The sequence below is a fragment of the Bubalus bubalis genome, chromosome 11 (genome assembly GCF_019923935.1).
Source record: "Bubalus bubalis isolate 160015118507 breed Murrah chromosome 11, NDDB_SH_1, whole genome shotgun sequence".
Taxonomy (NCBI): Eukaryota; Metazoa; Chordata; class Mammalia; order Artiodactyla; family Bovidae; genus Bubalus; species Bubalus bubalis.
In genome coordinates this window covers 24,527,359-24,552,720 of record NC_059167.1, presented here as the reverse complement: position 1 = coordinate 24,552,720, position 25,362 = coordinate 24,527,359, and the positions used below count along the sequence as shown (strand labels likewise).

The 25,362-nt window shown below is 34.7% G+C and overlaps 1 protein-coding gene across 13 annotated transcripts in view; it reads left to right on the top strand.

The window, feature by feature from the left end:
- Positions 1–25,362, top strand: part of GPHN (gephyrin) — a 524,697-nt gene that overhangs the window by 245,110 nt on the left and 254,225 nt on the right. For 7 of the 13 annotated variants that reach the window (XM_044924834.2, XM_044924839.2, XM_025295335.3 and 4 more), the window contains exons 5-6: positions 121–159; positions 20,783–20,877. In XM_044924834.2, the coding sequence (XP_044780769.1) occupies positions 121–159; positions 20,783–20,877 (134 nt within the window). The remainder of the gene's footprint in view (positions 1–120; positions 160–20,782; positions 20,878–25,362) is intronic. The other 6 variants (XM_044924835.2, XM_044924838.2, XM_044924836.2 and 3 more) reach the window with 1 other exon arrangement.

Here is a 25,362-nt window from a genome sequence, read left to right as displayed (position 1 = left end):
AGGGAGAAGGTTCAGACTGATTCCTATTTCCCGGAACCAGTTTGCACAGCCCTAAATTTGACCTGCTTTCCTCAAACTGGGAGTCAGAAATCCCTTTTCTCTTCTGTTTTTCTGCTGCAGAAATTCCCAACATTCCCATTTTGTGGGCTCCAGAAAGGGGTAAGCGAAGACTTCAATCCCAGCTGACCATTTCCAGATTAATAATTTTTAGTGTTTTGATTTATTTTATCATCATAAAAAATGCTTGGACCCATTTATCCCATTTGTTTAATTTCCTTGTGGATTGTTATGTATCTATGTTCTAGGGTCATTTCGTACCCCTGGGCAATAGAGTTCAGATCCATCTGCTCTCTCCATTTATGTGCTATTTCTCTTGTGGATTCTCATGTGCAGCTTATTGATGACTCTTTCCTAGATGGAAGACACTCCATTCAGGAGACTGCTTCACTCTTAATCTCATCTTTTCCTGAATGGTGTTTTGTTCCCCTGCTGACAGCTTTTCACTACCCTACCCAACTGCTTCTGATGATCTGTCATCGCTTCTCTGCTGTTCTGTCTTCCTGTTGGACTGCCTTTGATTTTTTGTCTCTACTTTTTGCCCCCATTACTTATCTGCTGAATGATTTGCGTTCTTCACTCACTGGTGCTTTGTCCATCAGCAAATGGCCTGATACTACATATTCATCTGCTATTTTAGCATTTTTAGACTGCCCAACATTGTTTATCTGCTCTCCTACCATTCTCCTCTACTGTGGCCTTCCAAGTGCTGTGCTGTCTGTCTGCCTGATCTTGCCCTACCCAGTCTATGCCTGTAATATTATAAGTAGGTTCAGATTGTTTAACACTTCTGTTACCTATCTCCACTTGCCTTGAGCCACTAAGTTGGACTGCTGACTGAATATGCTTGACTACTGTTCTTCTCTACCTATTTGCTGCACATGGCTGCCCAGTTAGTTGACTTGAGACATTGCATTTATCGCCTATGTACTCAGCCTTGCAACTTGCTGTTTGGTCCATATTGCCTCCTTTATACTTCTGTGCTAAATCTCTGGTGGTGTTCATCTGTTGTCTTGTAATCCTAATCAGATTTTATTTCCAAGAGAAGTGTTGCCTACTTATTGTCCAAACATATCTTAGCAATGTAAAATCCTTTACTATTAAAGTCCAGTCCAATTTACTCCTAAACTGACTTAAATTCACTGCCACCATCCTTTCTGCTTTTTTATACAACTCTACATTCTTCCTTCTATTTAGGAATATATTTTTCTTTCTAAATCATTTATCATCTTTGTTTCAGTTGCCTTTTCATATCACATACTATGTGCTTTTTGTTCCTTGTATGTGGGATCTATCAGTAATTTTCCATATATTAAATTTGTTTTCTAATTTGTTTTCCCTGATTTTTTCAGGGCTTCATGAGGATAAATTGCTCCTATTACTTTTATCCTTTCTAGTTAAGACCAGAATGATTTTTTGAAACTTTCAAGTATCATCTCTAAAAATAATAAATTTAATTGTCTTATAGTTCTCTGTAGGTAAGATTAAAGTAACTTTCCACTCTGCTCCATTTTTTCCTGAGAATATCATTTCTCTGCCACTCCATAATTTATGTACTATCATTTAGAGAACCTTTTGATGTATTTATCTTTTCCTCCTAAATTTTAGATTATTTTTTCTTGTGTGTAGGTAAACTTTTAAATTGATATTAGTATTTGGCATCTAGAAAAAATTGAAATAAAAATTATCTGCATGTAAAGCTTATTGTCTTATTCCTTTATATTTAAATGAATGACAAGATCAGACAAGAAGTAGGGAAGAATTGTGAAATTTTCAGCTTCAGGAATCTAAGGAGATTAAACTGGGGAGTGTTTACATGCGTGCATGTGTGTGTATGTAGACTTGAAGTGTTCTATGTACATCTGTATCCACATCACTGTGCATGAAGTGCAGAAAATGCTGAGTATCCATATTAAATTTTATTTTATTTTCAAAAAATGAGAGGGAAAAGGAATAGGGGAAAGCTAAAAAGAGAGTGATAAACAGGGAATAGAGAAAAAGGTATGCATAGTTGGTTCTTTTCTCCTTTTTCTTTTCTTTTAGTAATAAAGGTAATTTATTTAGTAATTTATTTAGTAATTTAGTAATAAAGGTAATTTAGTAATAAAGGTAATTTTTTTAATGTATAAAATACGCACAACATAAAATTTACTATTTTAATCATTTTTAAGTGTACAATTCAGTGGCATTAAATACTTTCACTCTTCTGTATAGCCATCACCACTATAGATTTCTAGAACTTTTTCAAAATCCCAGATAGAAACTCTGTACATTAAACATTCCTTCTTTCCACAACCCTGGTAACCTCTATTTTACTTTCTGTCTCTGAATTTGCACATTCTAGGTACCTCATAAAAGTGGAATCATAAAATTTTTCTCTTTCTCTATATGACTTATTTCACTTAGCATAATATTTTCAGGTTCATTCATGTTGTAGCATATATCACACATTCATTCATTTTTAAAGAATATTCCATTGTGTATATATACAATAGTTTATCTCTTCATCTGCCGAGGGATACTTGAGTTGTTTTCATCTTTTGACTATTAATACTGCTATGAACATTGTTGTGCAAGTACCTTTTTTCTTTCCATCCTTTTGGGTATTTACTTAGAAGTGAATTCAGTAGTATTTAATACTTTTGTCTAAGAAGAAATTAAATTAGTAGCAAAGACATCAGGGAAACTACATCATTTACATGATACAACATTAGTATGATAACAAGTCCAAGATACTTTATTAGGAGTAGAAGAAATTATAAACTTTTAGAAAGGCCATAGAAGACCAAGTGAGATTTAGAAGACCCTCTATTGTAAGAATAAAAGGGAGAAAAAATTGAAATAACACAAATGTTGGAGGTTTGAGGAAAGCAAAAGTGATTCTGGAGAAGGTTGAACTTAAAAAATATTTGAAATGAAATAATGAAGACTTAAAAGAAGAGAAGAGATAAGTGTTTGAAAGGCAAGGTTTAAAGTTAATGGAACTGAGATGAGGCATCCAGGTTATATTTATAGGAACCAGTAATAGGAACAGGAATTCAGTTCCATTCAGCCACTCAGTCATGTCCAGTTCTTTGTGTCCGCATGGAGTGCAGCATGCCAGGCTTGCCTGTCCATCACCAACTCCCAGAGCTTGCTCAAACTCACGTCCATCAAGTCGGTGATGCCATGCAGCCATCTCATCCTCTGTCATCCCCTTCTCCTCCTGCCTTCAGTCTTTCCTAGCATCAGGGTCTTTTCAAATGAGTCAGTTCTTCGTATCAGGTGGCCAAAATATTGGTGCTTCAGCTTCAGCATCAGTCCTTCCAATGAATATTGAGGACTGATTTCCTTTAGGATGGACTGGTTGGATCTCCTTGCAGTCCAAGGGAATCTCAAGAGTCTTCTCCAAGACTACAGTTCAAAAGCATCAATTAATTCTTTAGCACTCAGTTTCTTTACATCCAGCTCTAACATCCAAATATGACTACTGGAAAAACCATAGACAACTAGACAGACCTTTGTTGGCAGAGTAATGTCTATGCTTCTTGATATGCTGTCTAGATTTGTCATAGCTTTTCTTCCACGGAGCAAACGTCTTTTAATTTCATTTCAATTTATTGGTCTTCAATTTGAATACCTAGCTTTCTACCTAAATTGAACTCTGCATCATAGTGTCTTAGACCTTAATGGAGTTACAAAGATTGGAAAGGATTGTTCTTTGTCATCAAGGGGTTTAAAACTAGAGTAGTTAAAAATGCGCTAATAATGTGTTTAAGAAAAAATACTTTCAGTCCTTTAAGTGATAATGTTTTCCCTTGTTAACTCAATAAATTTTGGGTGATTTTAGCCAAGATTCCTCATCTAAATTATCAAACACAGAAAATGATTTGAGTGGCTGTTGTCTCAGTTCTCTCAAGGGTGGTGTGTAAACTGTACTATTTTATATGAATAAAAGAGAAATTAATTCAGTACATCTAACAATTCTCTCAGAATCTATTGAAAAAGGCTTAACTCTGTGCCAGTTAGGTGTCTGTAACACAAAATCCTTGCTCTCAAGGAACTTACTTTCCAAAAGAGGGAAAAAGGCATTTGGCAAAACATGCACTTCTAATATCATCCACAAATTTTTGTTATTTTCTTCTAATTATTCAGGGAAAATGTTCAAAGTCAGAGTGATTGCTTATGAGGGAATGCTTTTGCCTCTTACAAGCATTATTGATTCAGGATTAAGAATGTCTCTATTTAATATCTTGTCACATCTAAAGGATTCTGGTAATAGTTTAAATGCCAATAAGAATCTCTTTAATTTTAAAACCTAGGGCCTTCAGTGATAGATTAGTGATTTGGTAGCTGTTAATATACAGGGTTACCTCAAACCAAGTTTATTGGTTTTATAGTGAAAGAATAGAGAATGACTAGATAAATAGATAATTAGTGTTCAAGAGGTTGTTCTTGAATTAATTGCAAGAACAATGAGGCATTACCCCCACACATTCCAAGATACAACTATATACTAACACAGAAAATGTTTGTTAATTTAATTTATTCTCACTGTCAACTAAAGCTCACTTGAATTCTGGGTGTCAGGAATTTCAGTTGATATTCATGGTTTTCTTTATGGATTTGATTAGTCATTTGAACTTGGAATTTATTTGTCCTTCCTAACTTGATATGTGCCTTCAAACTTGAGAGCAATTACTTTCTTTCCTATTGGTCAGTACTTCAGTGATTCCTTTAAAGTAATCTCTTTAAAGTGCTACATTTAAGATAAGTTTTAGTAACCTGTTTTTTCTCCCAACACCTGATGTCCTACTAAAGTTATTTATTTTGACAATACGGCTATGGGAATATCAAAGTTTCACATGTCAGGAGAAAAGCAGTAAAATAGAAATAACATCCAGATTTAACTTTTTTTTTTTTAACAATGATGAACAATTTTAAAAGATTCTGCTTTACTTGTATTCATTCTGAAAAATATATTTAGTGAAAAAAATAGATATTTTAAAGTGTAAGATCTGGAATAAAGGAAAATATGACTAAATCATTTTATTCAGATTGTTTTATTAGTAATAAATATACTTTTTTCTTGTGACATCTGAAATTCTGTTTTTATTTTGAGAAAGCTTCAACTGGAAATAAAGTTGTATAATATATTTCTTTGGTAAAGGTTAACCTGAAAAGGCAATATTTCTGTCATACCTTTATTGGACTTCAAGTTCTTTTTATATTTAATAAGAAGATCTAAATGTCTTTGCAATCAGGAGACTTTTTGTAGGCAACATCTCCTAACAAGCAAGTTGTCATATAATTTTTCTTTTTCTTATTTTTCCTTTCTCTCTCGAAGAACAGTAGATTATATTCAATACCTTGCAAAGGAAAATGTAGCTTCCTTATGCAAGCATTCTGTGGAGGAAGTTTCACTCCTTCAGTTTTGAATACCAGCAATGACAATAGCAGGTGCTAATAACCAGTCTCTGAAACCCTTTTTCTCTTTTTCTCCCCTTGTCTCCTACATCAAGTATTTCTTGTCTTGCTGACAAGCACTAACACAATACATGCGTAACAGAAGATCTAGTGAAGTGAAAGAGAACATTAAGCAAAGTCAGTTGCCTCAGATACAGAAACTGTTTGGTGCAAAGCTTCTTCATGTATATTTCAGTTCAGTTCAGTTCAGTCACTCAGTCATGTCCAACTCTTTGTGACCCCATGAATCGCAGCACGCCAGGCCTCCCTGTCCATCACCAACTCCTGGAGTTCACCCAAACTCATGTGCATCAAGTCAGTGATGCCATCCAGCCATCTTATCCTCTGTCGTCCCCTTCTCCTCCCACCCCCAATCCCTCCCAGCATTAAGGTCTTTTCCAATAAGTCAACTCTTCTCATGTGGTGGCCAAAGTATTGGAGTTTCAGCCTCAGCATCAGTCCTTCCAATGAACACCCAGGACTGGTCTCCTTTAGGATGGACTGGTTGGATCTCTTTGCAGTCCAAGGGACTCACAAGAGTCTTCTCAGCACCACAGTTCATGTATGTTTAATAGTATGTAATTCCATAAACATCAAAATCAATACCTGAAAAGTTCACTGGTTAGATATATCAGGTATATGGATATCTATAAAATACAAACCACTGAAGACTTTGTATTTCTTTCTGAATGCTTTTAGATTTCTTGTAATATTTAGTATTTATGAAGAAATAGAAATTATTTTCCATCAGCAGCATAAAAACATTTTAGAAGTTCAGGAATCAATTTTTCTTTGGTTTATTCATAACCATATTACAATAATAGATGTTTTATTACTGTGCATTCAGAGGTAATTACCGGGGTCCAGCCCCAGTAGGATCCAGGGATTCCCTCAAGAGGATGGCGTCGGTGATAAGGAAGGTAAAAGGGGAGAGAAAGAGGCTTGATCTTCCTTGATTTACACAGAAAGCTAATAAAGCTCCTGACTCGGAACTTGCTCTGTTCACAGAGGCCGCAGGCGCCCTCTCGGTGGGGTGAGGACGCAGGACACCCTCTCCCTGGTGAAGATGCAGGACGCCTTCCCAATTGGGTCTTAGAAGCCCAGGCAAAAAAGTGTACTCAGATAGCCCCTGTATTCCAAGTAGTCATCCTGAAAGAAGAACAGAGAGAGAAAAGGAGAGTAAAGGAAAAAAGAATGACACGGGGAGACCAAGCTCTGATGAAGCCGGGTCCGTAGCTTTATTTTCAAAAGGAGCTTTTATACCTTAAGTTGTACATAGAGGATAATAGGGGGTGCAGAGTCATGCAAAGTCAGCAGTCCTTGACCCGTATCGAGACCAGGCTTTCTTTTCTGCAAACTTATCGTATACAAAGGCTTTAGGTGATTTACATCATCTTCTGGCCAGGAGGCCTGTTAACATTTTATGACTCTTTGTTCTGATAAAGGTTAGTTAACCAGAAAACTTATTTTCTCTAAACGTAATTTTTCTAGTTTGGTGCTACACTCCGAAAGCACTAGATAAAGTTGCATTCCTATAGGGCAAAGGTGCAGTGGACTGTAGCAAGGAAAGAATTTATTACCTCAAGGGTCTAAAGTTGTTAACACCAAGGCCACTACTTATTTTTTCTATATACCAACTATATTAATTAATATACTCCCAGGGATGCAGTGGGTAAGGGATATGGAAACTTGGCAGCAAGCATTGGCTCAACAATGAAATCCTTCACCAGTTCTATTCTAATAATTCTTAACTCCTCAAAAGGCTCTGTATTATTTGAATATCTTAAGCTTCCCATGCCTCTCGCGGTTGAGAGGCTGTAAACAATCATATGCATAGCTGTGGGAGTCCAGATAAACCTGTCAGGCAAGTTAGAAAGCCGTCTGAGGGGTTTGGATTGAAACACTCCTATTGTGCCCAGGAGGCTTATTAACTAGAGCTCTAAGTTGATTTCCTTCAGAGAAAAGTGGTCAGGGATAACCCCCCGTTAATTTCATAGGAGTTGGTGAAAGTTGTAAAATAGTAAAACAAACAGATTCTGGTTTTGGGGTAGATGCTCAAGCAGGTCCAGGGGGTCCCTCGAGTCCTGATTCGCCTTGCCCCACAGGCCTCTCCCATATGACCTTGTCATGGGTGGGATCTCCCCTGCTGGCTCCCGGCATGTAATAATCTCATTATAGAGATTTTGCACAAATGTTCTAAAAGAAAATATTTCTTACAAGTTAAATTCTTTTCTCATTCCCCAACTGGATGCCCTCTGGTCAAAATTAAGATCAATCTTAAAAGAAGGGTAGAATGTAAAAGCCTTTTTAGATGTCCTATTTCTCATGATGATTAGTAACTGAAAAGAAAACTTAAGACCATCTGTAGAAAGCTCTTATTTTATTTACAGAAAGCCTGTCTTCAAATTTCATAGTTCCTGGTTTGTGTTAGAATATTTAGGACCATAGCGTTTTGCATATTCAGTTCAGTTCAGTTCAGTCGCTCAGTCGTGTCCAACTCTTTGTGACCCCATGAATTGCAGCACACCAGGCCTCCCTGTCCATCACCAACTCCTGGAATTAACTCAGACTCATGTCCATCAAGTCAGTGATGCCTTCCAGCCATCTCATCCTCTGTCGTCCCCTTCTCCTCCTACCCCCAATCCCTCCCAGCATCAAAAAGTCTTTTCCAACGAGTCAACTCTTCACATGAGGTGGCCAAACTATTGGAGTTTCAGCTTTAGCATCAGTCCTTCCAATGAACATCCAGGACTGATCTCCTTTAGAATGGATATTTTGCATATTACAGGTGTTTAATAAGAGCATAAAATGGTGACTTTTTAATTAAGTTTTTATTGTTTAGTTGCTAAGTCTTGTCTGACTCTTAGCAACCCCGTGGACTGTAGCCCACCAGGCTCTTCTGTCCATGAGACTTCCCAGGCAAAAATACTGGAGTAGATTGCCATTTCCTTCTCCAGGGGATCATCCCGACCCCAGGATCACACCTGTGTCTCCTGGATTGCAGGCAGATCCAGGCTGAACCACCAAGGAAGCTTAATATAAAGATGAGATTTTAACTGAAAAAATAATATGGTTATTTAAGATTAGGAAAAAGCAAATGTTTTTATGCTTAAATGCTTTTTATTAATAGCTTTAATTTTTTTCTGAATATAGATTTCTAAATATATTTTGATTTGGTACTTTGAAATACCTTCCCACTGTGGAAAAACTTGGCCCAGTAAAAGAACATACCCTCTGAGGCATATCCTATCAAAGGACATATAAATTCCCCAAGCACAAGTAAGGCAGCAAAACCATCAATGAATAGGTGGAGTGAAAAGATGACTGCTAGAACTGTCAAATACAAAATGTAAGAGAAGACTCAGGTAACCATTCTTGTTTGTTGCTCATATTAGGGGAATTTGTTTAGGACAAATACTAAACCAGAAAGGACACAGACACAGCAGAAGTATATCAAACTGTCCCTGGAGATCCAGGGTTCACTAGGGGATGATGAAATATCCGAAGAACAAAGACATACTTGCAAAGATAAAAATATAACAAGAGACCATCATTTATGAATTAGCAAATGGGGAGAAAATGGGATTCTTAGAAATAAGAAAATAAAAGTTAAAAATTTTACATCTGAGGACAGATAAAACAGCAGATTGGAGCAGTAGAAGAGAGAATTAGCATACTGAAATATGTACCTGAGGAAATTATCTCATATCAGAACTATCACATAGAGAGATGATGTAATGGGAAAAATAGAGAAATAGGGCATGGAGAGTGAAATGAAAGGTCCAAAATATATCAAAACCCCCCAAAGGAGAGAATGGAGGAAAGACCATGATTTAAAGAAATGATGGCTGTAAATTTATAGAACTGATGAAAAAAACATGAATCTACAGATCCTGAAGATACAATGTATCTCAAGAAGAATAAATGAAATAAATCGATGCCTAACCACGTAAAAGTAAAACTTTAGAAACAAAACAATCTTAAAACTAGCCAGAGAGAAAGGACAGATCACTTACATAGGAATGACAGCAGGCTTTTAAACAGAATTGGAATAAAGCAGATAATAGAATATATCTTAAAAGTATTAATAAGTTATATTGGAAATTATTTTATACAGGTTTTCATTTTGTGACATATATGTGTGAAGTGTCTATTTTGAGGTTCACTTGTTCTTAATAAACTTGTTCTAAAATTTAGATAGAGAACAGGTAGGCACTTAATAAAGCATATATGTGGGCTAAAATGAACATCAAAGTAGCACTGAAAGAAGCAGTGTTGTACTGGCCAACCCAATACATGAGCAGCTTCAGGAGTATATATGTGTGTATTTTTGTGTATGTTGTCTACATGTTGGTAGAAATGGTTCTATCTACTCATTCTTGATTAGGTGATGGGATTTGCTTAGTGCCAGTCTCAGCTGGTAAAGAATCTGCCTGCAATGCGGGAGACCTGGGTTCGATCCCTGAGTTGGAAGATGGCCTGGAGAAGGGAAAGGTTACCCACTCCAGTATTCTGGCCTGGAAAAGGGAAAGGCTACCCACTCCAGTATTCTGGCCTGGAAAGTTCCATGGACTGTATAGTCCCTGGGGTTGTAAAGAGTCAGACTCGACTGAGCGACTTTCACTTCACTTCATTTCAGTAGGTAGAACTAACTTCTTCCTTCCTATTCCGACCAGCTGCCCTAATTAAGTCAACTATTCAGTTGCCTATAACCCTAACCTTAAGAACTCAACTCTAGTCCTGAGACATGTACTTGTGTGTATACATGCATATACATTATCCTCAGTTTTATGAAGTGTTTTTATTTAAGGATAGACTCTATTTTGACTTCTAAATCTCAGACTTGAAGGAAATATAGGTGGTTTTTGGATAGTTAACTACGTTATTCTAAGTACCATAGTCTGGATGATCTGAAAAAATTTGGGGATCTTCACAGCTTAAACTAAAGATCCTGATTCTACGATGTCAGCCCAAAGTTCCATACCAAAAAAAATGTATATGTGTGTATGTATATACCTGTGTTTGTACACAAGGGTACACTCACATGTAAATTATGATTCCTTGGGGGAATCTCATAATTATAGGATAAAATATTTTATGTTTCAAATTATGGGTGGATATAAGAGCTATTATTTACCTTTTTAAGAACTTTTTATTTTTATGATCTTTTTTTCCATTTCTATGGTTTTGCTTTTTCATTTGCATAGGATAGCTGCACCTCTTTTTAGAACAGTTTTTCAAAATTGGGCCTCTCATTATTTTTAAGTGCTTTGTTAAGAGATTTTTTTTTTTCGATTATAATAAAGGTAAATATTTTCGTCTAACATATCAATTTTATTTAATAAATAATGTCTTCCAGGTTGTAACTCACTGAATTATTTATTTCTCATTCTTTCTTTTTTGAGACTTTTGTAAATTTTTCTGCTATAAAGTACAATTGTTTGTGTTAAGTGATTATGATAAATATTAGAAGTAGAGCATTAATTTGAGTTTAGTCAAATGTTGCCTCTTTGTGTTCCATTATTTTACAGCATCCTGGATCTTAGTCCATCCTGACCTCTTGTCAGGCTGATGTTGCCTTTACAGCCTTAATTTGTAATTTATGGTTGTTATGGAAATTAAAAAAAATTATATTTATTTGTTTGGCTTATCAGTTTGAACAATTTATTTACCACAGGTAGTTATGGATACTTACATTTTTCCATCTTGCTTAAGTATATAATTACATTGCTGTTTTTTGTTGGCCTTTGGGTGAAAACATAAATGCAGAAGGTTCTGTTAGTTCTTCTTTCTTCAAAATACATCTAAAATCTTCTCACATTCTTTTCCCAATTTACTTTGGAGGTTTTATGGTAATGTCCAAGGCTATATTCCTGGTAATTGGTATCTCTAAAACTGCTGTTTCTTGATAAATCTTCATTAAGTTTTCAAGATTATTGCTGGCATATTGCATTCTTCATACATCTTCTGGTAATTCACACACATTCGAAAACAAACATGCCCATAACTTCTATACTGCTTCTGAGAGAGCTGTTCAATTTTCACACTTTCTTTGACTGTAGTGCATAATAGCAACTTGCACAACATAGGTGACGTTAGATTTGTGTTTTAGTACAAATCTCAGTATTCAACATTTGTTAAGCACTTGCTACATGTTAGGAATGGTGCTATGCATTTTTATATTCTGTAGCATTTAAACAAAGTACAGAGATCCTTCCTCTGTCTGTATAGGGTATAGTGCTTTTTAAACTGAAAGCACATAGCGATTAGATTTAATGGATTAATTTCAGAATTGGAGTCTACAAGCTTAAGTTTTATTGATTTACTGGCTTTGCATTATTCATTAAATTTATTAGTGGGTCTGTTTCTTCACTTACAAAAAGATAATAAAGTATCTCTTCTGTATTACGTAGTATAGGAATCTGTTAAGTATTTAAATAGAGAATATCTATAGATGTTTTGTAAGAAAGGCATCATAAATAAAACCTTCTGATGTGAATATTTCTCCTATTATTGAATTATGTTGCTTAGTAATAGTATTCCTTTTTATGTTTTCAGTGTAGTAAGAGAAATAAGAGCTTTTACATGGCATTATAAATTTATGTTGTATTAATATATAATGTTAACTATCATACTAGCATTAAAATATTATGACACCCTTTTAGTTAACTAAAAACTGCTTTATTGTGTTAACACTTTAGTTTTATAAGAAGGATAACAAATATGATTGCCCCTTTTTACAAATGGAAAGCTGAGAAAGAGAGATAAATTTCTGGAAGCATAGGAACAAAAGCTGGTATTTGTTTAATATGTGAATAATGGAAGACGATTAGGTTATAGAATGAATAAAAGGCCTAATCATAAAGTGAGAGGTTATTAGGTTTAAAATGAATCTTTAGATGAGCAAAACTATAAGAAAACAAGTTATTTAATTCAAGCTACAGCATGTCCTGGGCTTCCCAGGTGGTGCTAGTGGTAAAGAACCCTCCTGCCAATGCATGAGGCATTAAGAGATGCAGGTTTGACTCCTAGGTGAGGAAGATCCCCTGGATGAGATCATGGCAATCCACTCCAGTATTCTTGAGTAGAGAATCCCATGGACAGAGAAGTTTGGCAGGGTACAGTCCGTAAGGTCGTAAAGAGTAGGACATAACTGATGAGACTTGGCATGCACGCATGCACACCATGTCATAGTCTCCAGATATATATGGATGTAGATTTTTCTCCCATCTTTACTATTGGACTTCTTCTAAGTTAAGGTTATCTCAGTACAGTAGCGGTATTGGGTTTCTTTGCTTTTAAGAAGCACTGTACCCATTTTCGTATTTCCCAATTGGCCTGTAATTTTAAAACTGAGGGTGGTATGAGAAGACAAAATAGAACACCTTATAATAATATTTAAAATAAGAATGAGCTATTTTTTGATTTTTCTCTTTTCTTAACAGTTCTTCCACTTATTCTGCTTCCTTTACCTCACTCATTTTTTTCTTTCGCTCCCTTTTTCACAAGTGCCTGTTTTGGTAAAAATCTAGTTTTGTTGAAAAAGAACTTCAGATGTGATAATTACATGTTTCTAATGTGGATGCTTTCTAAAGAATCCACCAGTGAGAATTATTGTATCTTTAGGCAAAGAGCAAAGTTTTAATTTTTCTAAAATCAGTTGTTAGTGAGTCATTTGCAAATAGTACTTATGAGCCTAAAGTAGGAGCTTATTTCTTTTATTCTGACCTAAGATTTTTGAGCACAGCTTAACTTATATTGTTATATGACCATTAAAAACACTGCTGTGAGGAAACTTAATAATTATGTATGATCATTAATAAAGTGGAAATCCAATCTGTAGACTTTTTAGGTAGCTTTTTTATGTAGCTTCTGTTATGTTTCTACTTATATTATATACCACTAATAACATTAAAAATAACAGAATTCCAGAGTAGTTGGAATAAAGAGGCTGGGTTATGTATTCCCCAGTTAACTGACCAGACAACAGCCTTTCAGTGAAATTTCAAACTGGATCATCTTTCTACTTCATCTTTCTTCACATTTGAGAAACAGGGTATTTTTCCATATCTATATATCAACCTTTGAAGAGCATGAATTAATAATATTTTGTTCTCTATAGATTAAAAGACGTAACCAACAACTTACAATAAAGATGAACTTTATTGTTTTTCACATAATGCCAAAAATGAATAAATGTGCAATGCATATATAAAAATGTGAATAATCTGTAGAAATACCACTATTTTCTCACATTTTCCTGTAATGAGATAAAAAGTAGTGCAATTTGTAGACTACTTATTAGACTATAAAGATAAATGCTATTCTTGTGAAAAATCTCTTACAAAAAATAGTTCACTCATTTGAGTTACCTTATTTATTTGTTTGATAATTTGACTATCAAATTATTAATATTTAGGTAAATGAGACAAATAATGTGAAAAAGTACTCACTGAGTAAGGAAAGTACTCAATAAGTACCCACTAAGGAGTACTTCGGAGAAGGCAATGGCAACCCACTCCAGTGCTCTTGCCTGGAAAATCCCATGGACGGAGGAGCCTGGTAGGCTGCAGTCCATGGGGTCGCTGGGGGTCGGACATGACTGAGCGACTTCACTTTTACTTTTCACTTTCATGCATTGGAGAAGGAAATGGCAACCCACTCCAGTGTTCTTGCCTGGAGAATCCCAGGGACGGGAGAGCCTGGTGGGCTGCCGTCTATGGGGTCGCACAGAGTCAGACACGACTGAAGCGACTTAGCAGCAGCAGCAAGGAGTACTTACTTCTGTACATGTACTCAACTTGGTTCTTTAACAAGGGTTGGGATCTAAATGTTAACAAATGGGGTAAGAGTTTTCATAAAGTACTTAGAAATCTTTTAATCACCCCCAATATATTTGTACAGCTAACATTATAATAAATCCTATGGTTGAGCTAGATAAATTGGTTGGCTTGCTTTAGGGCCATGTTATACAAGAGATGTGTCCAATTGCTCAGGCATGTCCGACTCCTTGCAACCCCCTGGACTGTAGCCTTCCAGGCTCCTCTGCCCTGGGATTTCCCGTTCAAGAATACTCAAGTGGGTTACCATTTCATCCTCCAGGGGATTTTCCCAACCTAGGGATCAAACTTGCGTCTCCTCTGCAGATTCTTAACCACAGTGCCACCTGGGATGCCATGTACAAAAATACTTATCTTTAAACACTAAAATCTTAACTAGCAGGTGTTATGTTAACTCGGTGGTGCTTATGGGAACTGAGGTGAACACTGGAAACAAGAGACTCTTCACTCAGCATCTCATGCTTGTTGTAAAGTACATGTTCATTGAACAGACTGGAAGATAAATTTGCCTGTGGTACTTAGATTTTTATTTTACCATCTCCTTTGATTTTTTCAGTATAACCAGATCTTACTTAAGTATTGTATAGCTTTAACTGAAAAACATAATGGAGTATCTCCATTTTGAAAAGTTTTCTGCTTCTTCTAGGAGTGGAAAAAGACTAAGAAATAGTCTTAGAATAGTAAATATCTAAGAAAGCTAAAGCTCCAAAAAGAAATACATTACAAATAGGTATATATCTCCTAAGTAAAACTGGAATAACTATTAATATTTTCATTACTTGGTTGCAGCTTCTCCTTTGTGGCAATAGTCTTTAAGCATTTGGTCAAATTGTTGATTCACTGATATGTTGTGATTGGTTGAAAGATGTTTGTAATTAGTAATATAAAATTAATGAAATATGTAAATGAGTGTCTTCAGTTAATTAAAATAGAAATTGCCTTTATAATAATGTGACTTGTACTTCCACTGTGCTTCTTAATTGAGGGGAGAAAAGAGTAAATTTATATTTGTGTTCCTTGAACATCCCTAAGAGTCCTCTATGTAAATTTTATTCATCCCTTGTGGCTCAGACGGTAAAGCGTCTGCCTATAGTGCAGGAGACCCGGGTTCGATCCCTGGGTCGGGACGGTCCCTGGAGAAGGAAATGGCAACCCACTCCAGTACTCTTGCCTGGAAAATCCCATGGATGGAGAAGCGTGGTATGCTATAGTCCATGGGGTTGCAAAGAGTCAGACACTCCTGAACGACTTCACTTGGATATAGTCCTGAGGGAAAAATATATTAAAAATAACTTCTCTGTACCCTGGGATACTTATAGGGACAAGATATGGATTGTTTATTATAACCATTTTTTAAAGTGTAAAATAAAATTTATGTAGTTGGCTGGCATTAGTGAATAGAGTCAGGCAAGTTTAATTAGTTGGCATTAAACTGCGTATTTTTATCTAATTTATCTCCTCACTAAGGTCTATATTTTGCTCTGATGAAGGATCATTAAATTTATTTCAGTCTGTTTTACAAAATTGAATATAAGGTGATTATGAATATTACAGCAAGTTGTGCACATTATCATTAATCTATCTCATTTCTCCTGTCTGCAGTGTGTTTTTCAAAGTATAGTCCTCTGACCAGGATCACAAACATAACCTGGAAACTTGTTAGAAATGAAAATGTTGAGACCCCGACTATACGTTCTGGATCAAAATCCCTGGGCATGGCCCAGCAGTCATTGTGTAGCAAGGTTTCTGTGGGATCCTGGCGCACACTCAAGTTTGGGAACCACTGCTGTAATCATATTCCACCTGGAGAGCTTAGCAAGTTTAATAGTGTTTCAAAGATAGTCTTTGTTATTTAAAATTGTGTATTTAGCAGAAGACTCTGTAGTAATTGTTAGGAAATTGTATGCTTAAGTAACAATTATGTAAATATTTATGTACAAAGTATACCTAATTAACTAAAGTATGTCTGTAAAAATAAAAGCACTCTACTGTGTGATTTTTTACTACCACCATACATACAAGGAATTTCTACACATTTACATTTACCTATTGTATGTTCTGTGCATACTTGAACATCATTGCCTGTTGGCAATAACATTTTTCAAAGTGATTTTTTTCTATGAAGGTAAAAATGGACCCAGACTTCGTTGACAGGTTCCCTGGGCTATGGAATCATTATTTATGACACCCTTTTTTTTTTTTTTGTCTGCAACTTGAGCAGTCTTTGAAGCATCTTTTTGACTTTAATGTTATCTTCAAAGTGTCAAGGGTAAAAGAAAAAGATCACAATAAGTGATTTTCCATGGAAGTTGCAACCTTCAAAGTTTAGCAAGTATCTAAAAGTTAAAAATAAAATGTCTTATTTAAAGAGTGTAGGTAAAAGGTAAATCTAAGTAAACCTCATTGTTTCGGAATCTACTAGTGCAAAAAGGGTTATATCTGAAGTAAGAGTATAAATTTCTACTATTTCTCAAGGATAAAAAGAATGTGGTAATCAAATTAATAATAAAGTGGGAAACAACTTAAGCTAAATATTAATAAGAAAAATGATTTCATACTTTTAATGGCATCTCTTTTGCCATTGATTGTGAATAGATAATGATTGCTTGTTATCTACTTGTTAATAGATACTAATAACCTTCTTTTATCTATATGTATCATCCTAGTATATATGATCAAAGGAATAAAGCTACAATTGTTAGAACTACTATTCTATTTGGATTTTCTAATAACTATACAGATATTTTTTCTTATTTTATTCCAAATTAACTTTTATTTTCCTGCTCTTTGCCTTCTAGTTGAGCCTTCCCATTTACAGTTCACAAATGTTTCTACCCAGCTCGTGCCCTCCTGTTTATTCTTCTAATCTCTACTTTGTTTGGCTGTTTGTTCCTTTAGATACCGTGATTTCAGTATTCATCTTCCTGCCCACCACTGCCAATGTTCTTATTTTTGGGTTCTTGCTCTCTCTTCTCTTTCCCCTCACCTTTGGTTCTCAACCACTGTTGCTAGGTTTGGTTTCTGGATTTTTGAATTGTATCTCTTTTCTAACTGGTATAATAAAAACTATGAAGATGTAAGATTGGAAATCAGAGGCCTAGAGAAAATTGATGAGTATCGAATACCTACTCTATGCTAGGTGATTTACTCATGTAACTTAATTCTCATAAAATGTAGGTATGCTTAATTATTAGCTCCATTTTGTTTGTAAGTACACCGAAGCTCAGAGAGGTAAAATATTTTGTTCTAATTACAAAGCAAGTAAGTGATAAGGCCAGATTTCAAAGCTATATGGGTTCATTTATTCACTCCTCTTATTCAACAAATATTGATTGAGTATGTATTCTATATGTTGGCCACTATGGTAGGGGCTTCACCAGATCCAGTCCATACTCTCAGGACCTTAGCAATGTGGTGGTATTGTCTGACTTCACAGATGTTGATCATTTTGCTACACCAAACAGGGAAAAGATACATTTGATGTAGATGTAAGAAAAACTATATTTGCGCATTATTTAAGAAAATATAAGCAAAAGCATTGGTTTGTGTCTAGTCCTAGAGTCTCCCTCCTCAGTCTGCACCAATGCCTTTCAGTGGCATCACTGCTCTACATGTATTTTCCTCCTATGTTCTCAGCTGTGCAAGATTTATGTCTATAGGCCAACATTCTGTAGAAAGTCTTGGGAAAGAATTAGCTGTCTCTCCTAAATTACATTGGAAAAGAGGAAGTCCTCTGTGTAAGAATACATACGTTCATCCATCTCTCATCCATATATTTACTGATACATTATAAAATATTTAAGATGACTTAGCCAAATACACAAAACACAGCAGAATTTTTAGTAAGATAAATGTGGAAAAATAGGGCAAGGAAGAATAAGACGAAATTAGATTGTGTTCAGTGAAAGTATTAGTTGCTCAGTCGTGTCTGACATTTTGCAATCCCATGGACTGTGCCCGCTAGGCTACTCTGTCCATGGAATTCGCCAGGCAAGAATACTGTTGTAGGTAGCCATTACCTTCTCCAAGGCATCTTCCCAACTCAGGCAAGAAACTTGGATCTCCTGCATTGCAGGGAGATTCTTTACTGTCTAAGCTGCCAGGGAAGCCCCATGTATTCAGTAAGCCTACTTTAAAAAAATTCATAAATTTGTCTCTTTTCTCAAGGATAACTTGATTCACAATCATTATAATTTTAAAAACAAACTGGTATCATAAAAGAATGACCATTTCTAGTTGTGATACTTAAAGAATTTCTTCTAAAGAAGACCTTGGTGTAGTGTGGTGAGCAATTGCCTCAAATACTTCCTAATAAATATGAGTTTTGCCAAGCCATTTAATTGTATCCCACTCCATACTACAAAAGCAAAGTCCAATAAAACAATTCTTTTAAAATTGGGACAAGCCTTTCCAAGTAGACCATCATGGTCTAGCCAAATCCATGGTATATCTTAGAGGATCTAGAAAAATGAATGAATTGCATGTCCTTTAGGTAATTCTCATATGTAATTTGTCAATTTAATTTTTCACATACTAGATGACAGTGAGTTTACATACTTGTATAAGTTTGTTTTATTCACTGTTGCAGTATCATTGCATAGAATTCTACCTAGTACATAGTAGATGCTTAATAAGTATTTGTTGTATGGATGGATAAATGCTGTGCTTTGAAGTGTCTAAGTGAAAGACTTCCTCTTAGCTATCTGTTGATATTTTCTTCCTTGTCCTTAAATAAAGCATGCTACTCTACTTTGGAGTACATCATCTTTATGTGGACCTACAAATTCATGAAATGTCAGACATTGCTTAGGTGACTTTTTCAAACAGATAATGAAATCAATATAAACTCTATGCAAAGAGCTCTCTTAAGATCGTTCTCAGTAACATGCCTTTCTTGATTTTTTAGGGCTTTAAGATTTTAAGGTTCCGAAGAAGTTGTAAGCTTCAGTAAAGCAATTTTAACATGGAAATAGACTTTCTTCCCTGGAGACCTCAAAATCATACCAGATTTATTGAATTTGGAAAACATGGGGGTAGACTCTGTATACTAGCTGAACAAATTTTAGCTGTATATTTTAATAAAAGTGGTTAACTTCCAAACTTAAGAATTTAAGAATGTCCATTTTTCCTTCCTGCTGGCCCTTTATTTATAAAGCAGGTTTTGTTGAAAAGCATTATGTTAGTGTTAATTTTTCTTTAAAATTTCTGAGACTATTAAATATTATATTATGCTGGGATTCAGTGAACCAGTAGATAATATCATCTGTTAATCCTTTATCCTATATAACTAAGTAATTTATATGCATCTTAAAAGCTTGTTTATAACATCAACTGGATGTAACACATAGTGACACATTTTAACTGCTCTTCCCAGATTTCTTACTCTGACAATCTATTGAACTATTATAGCAACCTGCGCCTTCATTTTAAAATGTAGGTTATTAGGCTAGATGAGACACTTATCAATGTAAAGGTTGCCTAGAGCAATGGCCTTATTTAGGATGATCACTCTACTTCTAATGAAATATTGAAATATCAACCTTTCACTCTGTTTTCCATAACTTGCTTTTTATTTTGTTTGCCTTTCTTCTTATTTACTATAATACTTTATTTTGCAAGCTTTCTTCCTGTGTTGCTCCCAATTATTATAGCGTGGTACATATGTAAAAAGAGGATTAGAAATGAATTAAATCATGTACTTCACTCCCAACTTTAGCATAAAGCTTATCTTTACCATCACATTATGATAATATATACATATTTCGGTTGACCTTTAGAAAATGAAATTTTCTTGCCTTCAATACCTATTCCATATTTAACCATACTTAAGAATGCCCTATCTTAAAACTTATATACTTAAAGCCTATCACTTTATTAATTCCTTTTTAAAACAGGTATATAATTTATATTGAAGATTTGGAAAAGAATCTAGAGTTTTTCTTCTACCCTATTTATGGAGAAAATTGACTTGATGATTTGTTGAGTTCCCTGTATTATATCATAAAATCATCGAGCTAGGAGAGATACAAGGGGTTCTCAGGTTTTTAGGGACTAATTATTTCAAGAGTAATAGACAAAGAAAAATACCCAGATTTCTTGTTCTGTGAAAATCTGTTGAGCCATTTTAACAACCTGAGGCTTAATTTTAAAATTAAGGTTATTAAGCAAGATGAGATTGCTGTCAAACACTTCTGAGTTATAAGGGATAAGAAAGATCTACTAATATAAAAGTTCCCTCGATGTCCTGGTTTTCAGCTTTTATTCAGTGGTCCCAAAGAATTGAATCTTTAAGCCTTAAAGAAAAAATTGGAGCACTACAAAGTATGGTTTATATTAATAGATAGCATGATCTATAATTATTTTTTAAGTTAATTTTGCTACTCTGCCTTCCTTATTTTTGGTTAATTTCACTCAGTCTGCTATTTAATCTTTAATTACAGGCCACAAAAGAAGTAATAGAACGGGAAGCACCAGGGATGGCCCTGGCAATGCTGATGGGATCACTTAATGTTACACCTCTGGGCATGCTCTCTAGGTAAGAAAGTCACCAAAGTGGTGCAAAGAAAATTAATTCCACACCAGTAATCACTACAATAGACTGAGAAACCTAAGAAGCTTTATAGTCATACCACTTAATTCTGCCCCCACCTCCCAAAGTCTCAGCATCCTGTCTAAATCTTGGCCACAGTTTCCTTCAAGTTCTTTATCCTTTTTTATTTTATTTTTTTGCATATTATGTTGAAACTTAGAAAATATCATATTACTGCTGAAAGTAATCAATTATAACCCCAAGAAGAGTCCAGTTTTTTAAGATGCAATATATTCTTTTTTTTGAGATTATAGTCATCAATTAATTTTCCTTAGTTGTCATTAAATCCTAATTTAATAAAACTAAGCAATAGAGTCTTTTAATAGGTGTTTACAGGTTAGAAACTTAATTTCCGTTTGTAAATAGGCATATTGATGTATGGTCATGAAAAGAAAATCAGTAATATATGTTCAAAGTGTTAGTCACTCAGTTGTGTCAGAGTCTTTGCAACCACATGGACTGTAACCCGCCAGGCTCCTCTGTCCGTGGGCTTTCCAGGCAAGAATGCTGGAGTGGGTTGCCATTTCCTAGTCCAGGGGATCTTCCAAATCCAGGGATAGAACCTGGACCTCCTCCATTGCAGGCAAATTCTTTACTGTTTGAGTCACCAGAGAAGGCTAGTATATTAAATTAGTATATTTAAAACTATGATTCATTGACCTACGTGGTGACATCCATCCTCAATTTGATAGTTTAGTTATTTTTTATTATTTTAGTAATTATTAGATTAAAATCCCCTGTAACGGGAACAACAGACATCATTTAAGGTAAAGACAGAACTGTCAACTTAGTGAGAATCTGTTGATTTAATGACCTTTGATTTACATAGTTGATCTCAGAGCAGTCTAGAAAATACATAGTAACTTTATAATTGGCAGGATTTCTCTATCATTATTTACAGTTGTTTATTGATCCTGTTTGCAAAATGAATATAAAAGTAAATATGTCTATTTAATGCATAGAATGAGTTATAATGCCCTTTCTGTTACTTAGACTAAGTTTGTATCCTATAAGTGGCAGGCACTTGAAGCGCAGCTACAGGGAAAAGTGAGTGGGTCATCAGTTACTGTACTTTCTTTCCTGTTACAAGTACTATATTATAAAATTTCATATAATAAGACCAAGAAAAGAACTAAAGTAACTTGATATTTTTAATTTAAAAGTCCTTGCTAGTCTTTAACAAACTTACACTGATTCTCTTATGCTGTTCTTTTTTCACCCTTATAGTACCTGCCCATGGGAGATCACAGGTCACCTCTGGTTCCTTTTCTCTATGGAATTAAGTAGTAGTCCTTGAATATAAGAACTCTTTCTTGGTATGCAAGGAATATAGTCAAGATAGAATTAAACTTCATCTCTTGCTAATTACTTTATAATAAAAATCTAATTCAACAAACTCTTGAATTATTATTATTCAAAATAATCTATTTGTCAGGCCTTGTATTAGCCATTAGGAATACTAAGTGTGGAAAGAAAAGTAAGACATGGTCCTTACCTTAAGGATCCCCCGTTTATCTGGAGAACTTTTTCCTTATAACTGTTAAGGTAACTTCTTAAACTGAATGTAGCTTTCCTGATCCAGTATAGAAACAGCGCTTTTGCCTTATTGAAAAATTTTCTGGATTAATGTCTCCTCTGCCTTCTAAATTCACATAATTACTGAGTACCGGCCTGCCCAGTGAATGAAAATAAATTAATAGGAGCTGATTTTAAGTATTTTGGAATGAGTTCATCACTCTTAGGCTGAAGGCTTTGAAAATTAAAACGTATATACAGCATGGTAACAGATTCTTCTGACTTTTATTTCCATTACCTATTAACTGAGCATTTATTTACAAAATTGAAACAGAGATAGTAGTCCACATGAGTTATGGAAAAGGAATTATGGGCTGTTTCCCTTAATGTTTATTTTTTTGTGCTTTTGAAAGCATTAAAAAAAATTTTTTTTAATAGCCTTGATTAAATTGATGCCTCCTTTCTATAGAATTTTTGCCTTGTATGTACTTGAGGCTTTGTACATGCTTATGTTGTAGCACATGCTATGTTATAATCATTTACTTTCTTGTCTGTTTTACCTAATTTGTATAAAATACAAATTTGTGTTAAGATCAGCTGCTTTATCTTATTCATTTTACATCCTCAGCTCCAAAACAATTTCTGACACATAGTAAGTACTCAAAAAAGGGTTTATTTTTATGATTACTATTGCTAACTTGATGTTTCATCCTAGTTTTAATAGAATATTTTTCAGGATAAAGTAATACATCAAGTTGGTGCCTTGCCTTCCTATTTAATACTTAACAATTTAATAATATAATAATTATTTAATTATTTACTTAAGTAAAATTACTTAATCTGTTTAAATGGCTTCCATCTATTTCGTTAATGTAATATTTTCCAGGTTTTTTTTTTGTTTTTTTTTTTAACAAGTTGGAAGATTGTAGTAAGTAATGGTTAAGAGCATCGTCTCTGAACTCAAGATTGCTTGGGTTCTATTCTGGCTCTGTTACTAGCTATATCACGTATTTCTTTTTCTCATCTCTACAGTGAGGATGTTAATAGTACCAGCCTTCTTGAATTAAGTAAACAAGTCCATTTAAGTGCTTAGAACAGTTGATTCAGAGTAAGTTTAAGTGTTGATCACCATTGTGTTGTTACTGGTTCAGAGTTCCAGTTCTTAGATCGAGTGTGCTAGCAAAACCTTTTAATACTTTCATTCATCTGGAAATGTCTTTATCTTAACCTTTATTCCTGAAGGATATTTTCACTAGATATAGAATTCTGGATTAACAGTTCAGCATTTAAAAAAGTGTTATTCCACTCTCTTCTGGCTCCATAGTTCCTATGGAGAAATCCACAACCATTTGAATTGATATTTCCTTATATGTGTTATTTTTTATTCTCTGGATGCTTTGAAGATATTTTTTCTTTATCTTTGATTTCAACAATTTGATTATTATGTATCTGGATGTGGGTTTTTTTTGTTTTTGTTTTTGTTTTTTTTGAGTTTATGCTTTTGGGTTAAAAGAGTTTCTTTTAAAACTATGTCTTTAACCAAATTTGGGAATTAGCCATTAAGTTTTCAGATTTTTTCTTTTTCTGTACGTATCTCTTTCTCATTTACTTCTGGTACTTTTGTGACATGAATTGCACATATTTTAATAATGTATCACAGGTCTCTGATGTTCACTTTTTTTAAAACTCATTTTTATCCTATTCTTCAGATTGTTTATGTTAATCTATCTTCAAGTTCATTGACATTTTTCCTCTTTCATCTTAATTTTGCCTGTGAGCCTAGGCAGTGAATTTTAAAATTACAGTTGCAGTATTTTCAGTTCTAAAATTTATATTCAGCTATTTTTTATGGCTCTATTTCTTTTCTAAGAACTTCTATCTTTGCTTTTATTTCAGAAGGGTTGACCTTTATTTCATGGAAAATGGTTTTATAGTTGCTGCTTAATGTTGTTTTTCTGAAACTCCAATATCTGAATCACCCTGGAGTTGACATCTGTTGATTTTCTTTTTCTCTAATAGGTGGTCAGATTTTCTTGATTTCTTTCTATGTTGAGTAATACTGGATTATACCCTGGACATTTTGAGTATTATCTTTTAAACCTCTGGCCTCTGTTAAAATTCTCTGGAGAGAGTTTGTTAGCTAGTTTTAGCAACCAATCTGATTGGATTCATGTTGAAAATTCTGTCTCACCTTACATGGATGGTGAATCAGCCTTTGCTATTGTGTTTGGGTCTGCCAGCACATGAACGATTTAGGAATTAGCTTGAGAATTGGGCAGTGGAGTATATATATATTTTTTAAACCTTTCTTATACTTCTTTGAGTCTGTCACACATGCTTAGCTCAGGAGTAAGCCTGGGACTTGTGTCAGTTCATTCTCAGAATTAAGAAATCCACCTTCACCAGCTGTCTCCTCTCTAAGCATTTTGCTGTGCTCTGCAGTTCCCAGTTACTGCTCTACAAGAAATAGCTTCTAGCTAAGGAAACTGGGAATAGAAGATATTTCTTGTAGAGTATTAATCCCCTGTGCTATTATGCAGTTTCACACAATTGGACCACCTTCAGGGCAAAGGCAAAAGAAAAGGAAAAAATAAAAAATAACAGAGCTTCTTCCCACTCACACTTCTAGACTTTAGCCAGATAGATATGTCTTCTTACTGGGTTCTTCTGCTTATACCATCATGACCATAGTAGTACAGCTCTGTAACTGGAATTAGCCCCAATCAGTGTTATTATTCAAGTTCTGACTTCTGTCCCCAGTCTATCTGCAATTATTTATGTTCAGAGTTCTCAGATAGTCAGTCTTTGATATTTTCCCCACAATCAATAGGAGAGCCTTAGTTAAGGTTCTGCTATCTTGGTCAACACTCATGGAGAAAGAACTCTATTTTAAAAATCAGATCTTTTACTTTATAA